This window comes from Cyclopterus lumpus, chromosome 12 (genome assembly GCF_009769545.1).
Source record: "Cyclopterus lumpus isolate fCycLum1 chromosome 12, fCycLum1.pri, whole genome shotgun sequence".
NCBI lineage: Eukaryota > Metazoa > Chordata > Actinopteri > Perciformes > Cyclopteridae > Cyclopterus > Cyclopterus lumpus.
The window spans coordinates 13,448,604-13,460,011 of NC_046977.1; the positions used below are offsets into that span (position 1 = coordinate 13,448,604).

The window sequence follows — 11,408 nt, forward strand, 5'->3', positions numbered from 1 at the left end:
TGTTGTATTTTTTCTTGTATTTTATTCATTATATTCCTCAGGACATGTCACTTGTTGCTGTATGTGTTTGAATGTAATGCACATTGAGTTTTCTTGTGATAAAAAGATTTTTAAAGGATTAAGTTGCACAGTAAATAACGACACATCATGTTTTTAATTGTTCCCCAGGGGAAAACAAAATATTTGACTAGACTTAAAGACATTAAAGGAAACATATCTATGGAACTGAGTTGTATTAACACAAATAAAACAATACAAAAAAAGACATGACAATAGGGGCTGCATGCAGGTGGTGGTGTGGCTAGCACTGTCACCTAACGCCCGGGTTTGTTTCCCAGTCCAGCAGTCAGCGTGGCGACCACGTGCTCCACCATTGGCCAGGACAGCATTATCAGCTGAGAGAGCAGTGCAGAGCGGTGGCTGTGAGCTAACCAGTGGGTCACGCTCACGTGCACTAACATGCACTAAAAGGCACGCACGGCCGGCCGGGCTGTGTTAACAAAGCACAGAGAAGATCGGATTACAACACACGGTAAGAGTTGTTTGCTGCAATGTTAATGCTCTGAATAGAGGGCATTTAGATGAATAGTCACATGAAGTAATAATTAGGAAGTTGTAATTACAAAGGAAGATGTGGATATTATTACCACATGCATGTTGTGTTTACAGAGCAACAGAGTCAGATGCATTCCAATATTGGCCAAATGGGGATTTCTTTGATCTTTGCCCGAATCATGCAGCTTCTGGTGTTCTTATCCAAAATAAACAATTGTGATGCAACTGGTGCTGTCACACTCCAATCAAGCACAACTTGTTATTGGAAATGAATTCAAGGTTTTTGCGGTGGAAAAGAACACAGGGTCTCTGTCCATGACTCATTAAGTGAACAGAGGAAGTCCAAATCTGGTTGTTCCGATTCGGTGGATGAGGATGTCTTTACAAGGGTGATTCCTGCACTCTGGGATCTGTAGTCTCCTCCCCCTGCTGGTTATATGACCCTCAGTCTACCAGTGCTGGACCAGATGCGAGGGCCAGTCTGAAGAGCACATCATGAAGGTACTGTGAACTCCACCCTACACAGTTACCATTCAGATTTGAACTAACAAAAAAAAAATCAAAATTTCCAGGCAACAAAGTATTGAATTAAGGCTTAGAGTTAATCTAAAGTAGAATTTTTACTTCTGGTAACTAACTACAAGTTAAAGTAATATATTATTCTATATCATCCCAATTCAGAATCTCACCCAAAGTTCGGGTGAGTGGAAGCGTCTACCTTTCTTCATCATCATAGTTTTAGTTTCACTCAGAGAGACGACCTTTTCACTCCTCTGAGAATCATATCACATCATGTAACTTTCAACATATCAGAAAAAGGACAGATTTCAGATTTGCAATGCATACTGGGAAGTATATGCAAATATTCTTCAAATGCTCTAAATAACTATGAGTTAAGTACAGAAAGTATGGGAGTGAGTAAGCTTTTGTTTATATGGCAACTGTAAAAACAAAGTTACAAAGTGCTTCACAGGAGACGAGTGCAGAAAGATAAGAAATATTCACATAGAGCTATAAATGCAAGCGAAGATGTGATATGGGACCTACGGTTGGATTTAGTTAACAACATGGCCGCAGCGTTTTGAACGAGTTGCAAGTTTCACTGAGACAGGAGAAAAGAGAATTGCAATAGTCTGGGCATAAAAAAATATAAGGGTATGGATTAGTTATTCTAGATCTCTGGTTAATAGCATTGATTTAAATGATTGGGATGATGGGATGCTGGAGAGGTGGTAGAAGCAGGTTTGAAGAAGCCTGTTCATGTGAAGGTCAAAGATCGTCTGGACATTAAGTCGACCATTAAGCTCTGGAAGTTATCATTAAAAAATGTAAGCAGGAAACTGATACACACACATTCTAATAAAAGGAACTGTTGTTGATTACTTTTGTAACTTCTGAGATTACAGAGCAAAGGCTAAAGTAAACAGAGGGAAAATGGGTTTCCCCTCATTCCACAACTGAAGAGTTCACAGAGCGTTCTTGTTTCGTAATGAATCACAGATAACATGTTCAAAAGTATCAGGACTCATGATGACTAAACACAACTCACATCTTCTTGAATGTACTAGGACCTCTATTCATAAGGAATACTGACAACATGGGAAGTGTAATAGAACTGTATGATGGCTGCTGCCAAAAGCCTTTTGACAAGAGTATTTCTAAAAGTATGATTCAGGTTGAGTTAACAGTGTTCTTGCTTTTGTCTACAGTTGGATTTGCCTTTGTCTTCTTTGGCATTGTTGGTCATCTTTCTGTCTTCAGTATGGTAGGTTTAAGCTGTCTCTGCATCTTCATCACTTGGATAATAATGTTCTGACGATGTGAAGAAATGTCTCTCTTCTCCACATAATCTATAACCCTACGACCTAACAACTTTTAAAAAAAAATATTGATACAGTTCAGTTAATTGTCAAGAGAAGACTATCATATGAATCATTGTTTTTTTTAAATAATATTAATGTCCATTCCTCTCAGCTGTCAGCGGCCTGTGAACTGCAGATGGGGACCTTATGGAGAATGGTCCGAGTGTGATGGCTGCTCCAGTACAAAGGTACTTCACAGCGCACACACACTCATTGTATCGACTTGAATTCATTACCTGATGGTGTGGTCAAAAGGTAACCCTAATTGTGCAATACCTAAACCCAGCCCTTAACCTAACCTGCATTATTCTAAAATTACCTGTAATACCAAGTTTTAACCCTAACATACTGGAGAGTAAATGGCTAACCTTGAAGAGACTAGAGTTGTGTGTGAACAGGCTTTTGTCCTTTTGCAAACCTATATTGCACTTGACACAAAAGGTTTGCTCAGATTTTATATTTGCACAAAAAAAGCATATGCGTTGACTGTGGTTTTGAGTGCTGGTGTAACGGGGCCGATACACAGTTTCTCAGCTTATCATTGGACATGTTTAAGACCGACACAGTGATCAATGATGACAAAGAATGAATTCAGACTCTGCCAATCATTTCATTTGTTCACGTCTTTAGTTCATTTCACCTTCACGGCCGCTTCCTTTTCCAGGTGCAGACTCGCCATGTGGAGGTGTACGCCCAGTTTGGGGGTGTGCCGTGTTCAGGGGAAGCCACTCGAACACATCCATGCGTCCCACACAGAGGATGTCCCCTGGCAACAAGCTGTGGAGACAGATTCCGTTGTACCTCTGGTATGTTGCAACATATATTGTATTTAATCAAATTGAACTAAGCTATTTTTTTCATACCATTGCTTTGAATTTAACATTTAACAACACGAGTGCCATGATACCAATTAGTTTACCATTGTAGAGTTTGTAGAGTTTGGGGTGGAGTCTTTGTGGATTGAAGTTAAGTTAATCTTTGTCTCTGTTTTCTCAATTCTTTTTGACACTTCATATAATAAAAAATACTTTACTTATTAAATAAAAGGGATTCCCCTGCCCCCACCCTCCCTACATTATGTATCTTGTAATGTGGAAGGAAAAGTCTTAAATGAAACCCTGATGCAGGTCAGTGTATCAGCCAGTCTCTGGTGTGTAACGGAGACCACGACTGTGAGGACAGCCTGGATGAGAGAAGCTGTGATCAAGATGGTAGCCAGTACTCATGTGACCTTGACAAAACACCCCCCAGCTCTGACTTCACAGGCAGAGGGTGAGTAGCTAATCCAAGCCAGTTTTTACTGTAAATAACAGCTTGGCAAGTGATGCTTGGTCTGAAAAAGCACACCAGCTATGAGATAACAGTCCATCAACCGATGTGTCCCGTTGTTGCTTTCCAGGTACAACGTGTTGACAGGCAAACTGAGGGCAGGCGTGATCAACACTCTCAGCTTCGGAGGGCAGTGCAGGAAGGTGTTCAGTGGTGACCATAAAGTCTCTTACAGACTGCCACAGAACATCCTCAGGTACAGCTTTGAGGTGAGTCAATGTGTGGTGTTCATGTTCACGGAGGAGGGGCTAAGGCCGGACTTCTCAACTGCACAGGTGATATGTTTTAGATAAATACTATTATTACTGAGGTACATCTGTTTTTGGTAACCTTATCTTTTGGCCACTCAATGAAACCATCATAGACCTCACAGCATCAATATACAGCAAACCTAGAGCCATGCAGCCAGCATGTTCTAAAAACAGAGTAAATACACCGAGGATGATGAGCAGCTGCTCCAATGAAACCACGCGTTGCCTTTGTTGGCGCCGCAGGTGGAAGTAGACAATGAGGAGAGCGATGAGTCCTACGACAGCTTCTGGTCCTACGAGCAGCACATCCAGTCCAATGCCTTGGTGGGACACGACCGCCGCACGTTCCACAAAGAGCTCCGTGACAATAAGGTGATAGATGACGAGACCCCGATTCACTAATCACTTATCTCAGATTTCATATTGTAAGTGTTGGACAAAGTGACTCATATTGATGTTGCTGTCCTTGGGCTCTGTCACTAGTTGGGTTAAATTGTTGGCCAGCTAATCACCTAATTTCAGAGAATGACATCACTTTTTTTTTTTTTTTACATATGTCATCCAGGCTTACAGATTTATAATCATGAAGAATATAGTGAAGCTGGCCCAGTTCCAAAACTCTGCCCCTCAGTATTTGACGCTGGCTGAAGGCTTTTGGAAGGCCTTGTCCTTGCTGCCCAACACGTACGACTACTCTGCCTACCGCCGGCTGTTTGACACGTACGGCACACACTACCTCTCCGAGGGCTCACTTGGAGGCAAATATCAAGCCTTGTTGGAGTTGAACCGCCAGGCTCTCGAATCGACCGGTAAGAACTTTGATAATAATAATGATGTTGCTCGACGGACACTGAAGTCGTGCTTCTGCAAACTAAATCGGAAGGCGATACAATGTGGGTTATTTTGGGAATGTTGTGAGTTAATTCCTAGCTTTTGCTAAAAAGAAGCAAAGTCCCGCTTCTTCCAGTTGACGTTGATGTTTGTCAATTTAAAAGATAGGGACTTTGACTTACATTACAATCTTTCAATTTAGATGAGTTCAATACCAATAAAATCTTAAAAATATCTCCATAAATATTACGTTCATATTCTCGATGAACTGAAATGTGGTGCCTGTCATCTGATAACTTCAGAATTCTGAACAGTTTTAAATCTCTTGCCTTGTGTGTGTAAAGAAACAACAAATATAGATTACCAGAGGTGTTGGCGAAAGGTGAAACGTCGTTTTTTCCGGAAGAAAGTCAAGACCGTCTGTGAAAAACTGACAAAAGCTCTATCAAACAACCACGGTGAGTGAAAGCGTTCTTATTTAGAGCATTACACCACACAGTGGGCTCTTTAGGGTCAAATGAGTCCGTTTTAAGATTCAATGTTGTCAAGTTCAATAACTTATTCAATAAATTATATTAATTTAACGTGGGCATCACACAGAGTAGCCTGAGCTCTGTTGCCACTTGCCTGCAGGAAACAACGTGAACAAGACGTCCATAAAGGTCAACGTGTTTGGAGGGGATCCGACCTTTACAGGCGCTCTGAGTCTTCTGGATCTGGAAAACCCAGAAGCTAACGGAGAGATCTACGACAACTGGGCCTCCTCTGTCAAAGACTTCCCTGAAGTCATAGACCAGAAGGTATGACAGTCAGCTAGTGCTGCTTATAGTGTTTGGTTAGTTGATATAAAAGCTTTAATTTTGATACATATTGAGTTTTTTTTCCCATTTCAATATTTTGTTGCGATTACCTCCATCGTCCAGTTCAACTGACCCTTTGCTGAGCCCCGCACCCCTTTGGTCACTGTTGCTGACACATTGTACTCACTAGCTCGCTCGCTAAATAGCATTACCTCGGTGAGTTACCACCAACGGTGTTTAGAAATCCCAACCTTGGCAAAGGCAGCGATATGGCTACATATATGATATGCTATGCTAAAAGTAAGAGTGATTTACCAGGCCAAACACATCTTCACCATGGACACAAAGGAGCTGCAATGCTGTTGTATTGAACGGTGGTGATATTCAGCCATTATAGAATACAGTAGTATGATAAAAACATGTAAAGGTTTTATTCAAGCATAACCCCTGTTAGGTTGAAAATAAGGTTAGATTGGTGTTTTATTGTTTGCATTATTATTTTATTTGTACAAATGGCTTTTAACATATTGTTATATAATATATGTTAGATAATAGAGATAACGCTAGGCTACTGTCGGTAGTTAGCCAAATATTCTAATGTTTGCACGTCCTGTGAGTGTTGAAAGATACAGGATTATTTTATAAATATTTTGTTTCTGTTTTTTATCAATTTTCCCAATATTGCTGATGATGTGAAAATGTTAACTAATATATTAATGTACTTATATTCGGTGTATTTCTTCCGTTTCTTTACGTCCGCATAAATAAAGTGTCAACTTGTTTCCCAGCTGCGTCCTCTGCATGAGCTGGTGAAGGAGGTGCAGTGTGCGGGTTTGAAGAAGCTCCACCTGAAGAGAGCCACGGAGGAGTACCTGGCGACGGAGCATCCCTGTCACTGCCGGCCCTGCCATAGCAACGGCCAGCCTCTTCTAACGGGCTCAGAGTGCAGCTGCATCTGCCGTCCAGGAACCTCTGGACCAGCCTGCGAAATAGGAGCCGTGATCGGAGAACAACCTGGTAAATGGACACTTTTGTTTGGGTTGAAACCCCCCCCAAAAGAAAACAGATGCTCTGTTCAACAATTAAATGTCAAAGATGTCCAAAAAAAGTGTTATTTCATGTCGTCTCGTCAGTCACAGAATAACAAAGTGAATCTTTCTCTTTTTCTCTCTCTCTTTCTCTCAGGGCTGATCCATGGCAGCTGGAGCTGCTGGTCCTCCTGGGGATCCTGCTCTGGGGGTCAAAGGTCAAGGATCAGAAGCTGCAACAACCCCGCCCCCAGTAGAGGTGGCCACCAGTGCTCCGGACTGCGGCTGGAGCGGAAGCCGTGTGAGGATGCAGACATCCACTTCTTACAGTAAGGACATGCACACACAAACGTGACATGTAGTATTAGGACATGAATCCAAACCAAAATCTTAACCAAAACAATTCCTCACTCTAAAATGTAATGGTTCATTTTGTGGGAATGAGATTTGTGTCTCGGGATAGGAGACTTTTTGCAACCAAAGCAAGATTAAAACCAGGAAATAAGACCTATTTTACTGCTCTCCTGGATTTGATCCTAGATATAGATTTTAAAGTGATCAATTATTGACCATTTCCTCACGAACTCAATGCTCATTAAGCAGTACTTTAGTTGTCTCACTGTAGTTGTCTCACTGTAAACTGTTTGTGTGCAGGATGATGGAGCCTCAGTGCTTCAATATCTCTGTAACTCCACCGATGACATGTGGAGCGCCTCCAAACCTCAGGAACGGATTCATCCAGGTTAGTTTGCTTGACTGATGTTGTGTTTTCGTTCATGTAAACCTCGGAGACCTTGTAGCGCTCTTCTTGCAAATATTCCACGAGGTGACGAATTGAATGTCTTTGAGCATAGCTAGCTACTGCTGTTTCATTTCTTTCTCAGAATCCCAAAGACTTTTACCTGGTTGGAAACACGGTGGAGTACTCCTGCATACCAGACCATTACCTCAGTGGAGACGCTGTGGCTCAATGCACTGAAGACCAGAAGTGGAGGACAGGCCCGTTGGTTTGTAAAAGTACGTCTTCACCCCATCAACTCCGCCAGGGATGCGTTCGGTTGTTTGTTCATTAGCAGGACATCTCAGGAGCGACTTACAGTACAACAGATTGAAATAGAGTTGACTGCCATCCCAGTCATGGCCTAAATCTAGATTTGAATGCAGAATAAACATTTTGCACTCAGGATCACAATGTCATGTTTCCCTCACTTCCTCTTGCTCAAGTTCCCCCTCTTCTCCTCACAGATTCCACATGTGGGATTACTTCACTCAACAGCCAAGTTATAGCCACGCCCACGCAAGCAGCCTATCAGATTGGAGACAGAGTGTCCCTCTCCTGTCCTGTGGGGTCAGTGCTGGATGCTGAGGTGTCAGAGATCGTGTGCAGTCCCAGTCTGCAGTGGTCTCCTTCCCCGGCCAGCGCTCATTGTAAAGCCGGTATGTTCAACAAAAGCTCCCTTCTCAGATGCTGTGAAATATTTAACTGGATAATTCTCACTTACTCTGCAGCTCTAGTGAGCTTCTTTTTGTCTTCCTCTTTCAGCTCATTGTTTTGGTTTTGAGGAACATTCCCTGTATAGTTCAGTCTCAGTGCTCTCACCAGCCCTTGTTTCCAGCTAAACAAGCTCTGACAAACCAAACAACAGATGATGTCAGCAACAACAGCCCATTGAGAAACTGGTGCCATCAGTCGCTAAAGAGACCTTGAGGCCGAACCACAGCGAAACGGAGAGCACACTTGCATTCATTAAGAGAACACAGATACGACTTCAATGAGACGACACGGAGTCTACTGGATGTGAAAATAGGCATATGTTTGAAAAAGTTTGTTTTGTCAATATTCTGGCCTCCATCGGCAAACAATTACATTACTGCAGCAAATTTGATCAAAATAACTTACCGGTACACTTAACCTAAAGTTTGACTTACTTATTTAAAAAACGTCTGTCTTACTTTATTTAATTAGCAGTGTGAATGAACCAAAGTTGCAGCTGGAATACCAAAACAATGAGCTGAAAGTGGCTATTATGGACTTTACGGCTAAGAGGAGCTGCAGTCGGGTTATTATTTTTTGTGGATTGATTGCTATGAGGGACACCTTTCACATACAATGCTTACTGTAGATCATGTGATCTACTGTGGCCAATTGTAAAATGTTGATTGTAGTGGCTTAAAAGTTTTTGAATATCTTATTATACACATATATATATATATATATTTATTTATTTTTTTCCTTTTCAGCACCCTCTGCTCCTTCTCCATCTGGCCTGAAGTGTAAGTTGTGGGAGAACGTCGGAAGAACTGAGTGTGTGTGTAAAATGCCATCTCAGTGCCTGTGAGTATTATTTTCAGTATATAATAATACATCTGCATCACACACACACACACACAGTGGAAACATGAAACAACATTGACACTGCATTTTCCCATATATTGTCTTCATTTAGGCCTTCTCTGCAGTTGTGTGCCAGACTGGGCTCAAGCCGAGCCCGTTTGCTTAGCGTTTGTCAGCTTGGTGCTCTGCAGTGTTTGGGGCGGAGCTTCGAGTTGGCCAGTGACTGTGATTGGCCAGAGGAGACGCCCACGTCCTGCGCGAACTGCCAACCGGGGACAATCTGTCAGAGTGAGTCTCCTGGACCGTCTTAAAAGGATCTTCCTATTAATTACAATCAGTTTGTTTCAATTGGGGTTCTTGTTGCTTTGATCATTAATGTAAAAGGTTGCCAGATTCATATGGAGTTAGAACAGTGACTTTACATTTTAGCATCAGAAATCAAATTTGGCAAAACCTGAACTTAAAATGGACAAATTAGTATTGAAGAAAGTTCTCCAAAACAAAATGAAGGTGGAAAACAAGTCAATGTAAATTATACTTACCTAATACCTAATACCAAAGAATGTATACATTTTTGCCAACATTATTATAATTATAACTTAAATTGTTCCGATACGAATGTTTCCTCAGTTCAAGTTTTATTTTCAATGCAAAGTTAAATTTTCAATGCTAATTTCCAGGTTTCTACTTGGATTTGGATTGTTTTACGTGTTTACATGCTTTAATGTTTCTTTTCTATTCTAGAATCGAAGTGTGTTTGTCAAAACGCCTCAGAGTGCCCTCTTGACTCCGCCCCCCTGTGTGTGAACTCTGGCGTTGGCAGCGTTGCCATGGCGATGACCGAATGTGAGGTGGGGGCCAGACGGTGTGCCGGGGAGAAGGTCAATGTTTTCAGTATTGAGGCTTGTCCACAATGAAGATGGCCGTTCATTTATTGTTACGGAGCGGTCTCACACTGCGTTCTTTCTTTCTTGTTAGTAAAATCTAATCTTTTTTTCTCACACTTGAATGATGTAAAGATGTTCCTCTGCCATCTTGTGTTGTCTTTTTATATTTGTCATGGAGGAGTGATGATAGAAAAGCTATTCATTGGGCTCAAGCATAGCCAAATAGCACTGAAGGTCGGGGCTGGACCATCAAGAGACGGAGTTAAACTCACTGGTGGATGTGTGAATGCACCATAAGCACCACCACGCACCATTCAGTACATTCAGTTTGGCAACAATGTATGAAGTATGAAGAAAGCATAAGGACAGCACATTTCTTGAAGCTTTTTGAAATTGCATTTGAAACAGCTTCATTTTACGAAAACAAAAGAAATCCGTGCATTGAGGACTCAGACTCAATGAAATTACTTGATAAGAGGCATATTTTGTAAGTGTTTATTTATAGTATTTTGTTTCCTGCATTGTCTTTGGCCTCCATTCAATGATCGCCAAGTATTGGGTGTTTTTGATGCTATTTAATCAAATGTTAGTCTTTCACATTTTAGAATACATTAGATTAGATTAGAGATACTATAATCATCCCAGGGGGGAATTTATTTGTAGCAGCAGCAGGCATGTTTAAAATATATGCAATTCAATAAAATAAAATAGCAGGGCATATTACATTTAGGAATTTAAATAATATAGGAAATGAAAATGAAAAAAAATAAAAATGAAAACTGTATACAGTGTATCTACGTGTATATAAAGTATATAAAGTGAAGCGGTGCAAGTGTTATTGATGTTGTTCAATTTGAGGAGGATCAGTGGTGATATATTGTACAGTCTTATTGCAGTGAGCAGGAATGTTCTCCTGTACCTGTCCTTGTGACAGCAGAGCTGAAGCAGTCTGTTGGAGTCATTTGTTTATTTGAGTCATTATAAAATAAATTTTTCATTTAATTTAGTCTGGTTCTCTGTATCTCTTTGTCACATCAATAAAGAATTCCTAGTATGACTAAGGGATGGAGATAGTACATGTTGTGGTCTTATATGCCTCAAGCTGAGAGCAAGAGAAGCAATGACAATCTCAAAAGAAATCAAATATCAATGTTTTTATTATTGCGTGTGAAGCACATTTAGCAAGCAGTATTTTCCTCTGTGCCTGTTGGATCAAGTACAAAACACATGGTTGGAGAACAATAATGTTTAATCTTCATGCTACTTCAGTGTCCGATCTGAAGCAGTTGAGGTATTCCTGGAATATTAAGGCTTGCATCAATGGAATGTTATAGGTCTATATTGTGCAATAACCAACAGGTATTTCACACACTGTTCAAATGTCACCAAATTTGACATACCGATCCTGTTTGTCTACCAGTAAAGTCACGCCAACTTGGTGGTCATCCAACAAAAGGGGTTATAGTTGCTTTCACACATATTTGAATGATTAATGATATTTTTGCACCAATACATAATCCAAATGACACA

The 11,408-nt window shown here is 40.9% G+C and overlaps 1 protein-coding gene across 1 annotated transcript; it reads left to right on the top strand.

Moving 5' to 3' along the window:
- The first annotated feature begins 967 nt into the window (after window positions 1-967).
- Window positions 968-10,953, top strand: c7b (complement component 7b). The gene is made up of 18 exons (XM_034546656.1): window positions 968-1,056; window positions 2,265-2,320; window positions 2,530-2,605; window positions 3,082-3,223; window positions 3,545-3,689; window positions 3,817-3,955; window positions 4,241-4,369; window positions 4,563-4,806; window positions 5,173-5,286; window positions 5,462-5,628; window positions 6,417-6,645; window positions 6,814-6,985; window positions 7,311-7,398; window positions 7,541-7,673; window positions 7,902-8,093; window positions 8,898-8,991; window positions 9,104-9,279; window positions 9,736-10,953. Exons 1-18 carry the CDS (start codon window positions 1,051-1,053, stop codon window positions 9,906-9,908), a joined length of 2,475 nt encoding a protein of 824 aa, XP_034402547.1. The 5' UTR covers window positions 968-1,050; the 3' UTR covers window positions 9,909-10,953.
- The last annotated feature ends 455 nt before the right edge of the window (window positions 10,954-11,408 follow it).

Excerpts from the sequence above, each read along its gene's own strand:
- c7b (XM_034546656.1), top strand. Across the intron at positions 4,370-4,562 it reads AAGAGCTCCGTGACAATAAG|GCTTACAGATTTATAATCAT; the intron begins GTGATAGATGAC and ends TATGTCATCCAG. Across the intron at positions 9,280-9,735 it reads ACCGGGGACAATCTGTCAGA|AATCGAAGTGTGTTTGTCAA; the intron begins GTGAGTCTCCTG and ends TTTCTATTCTAG.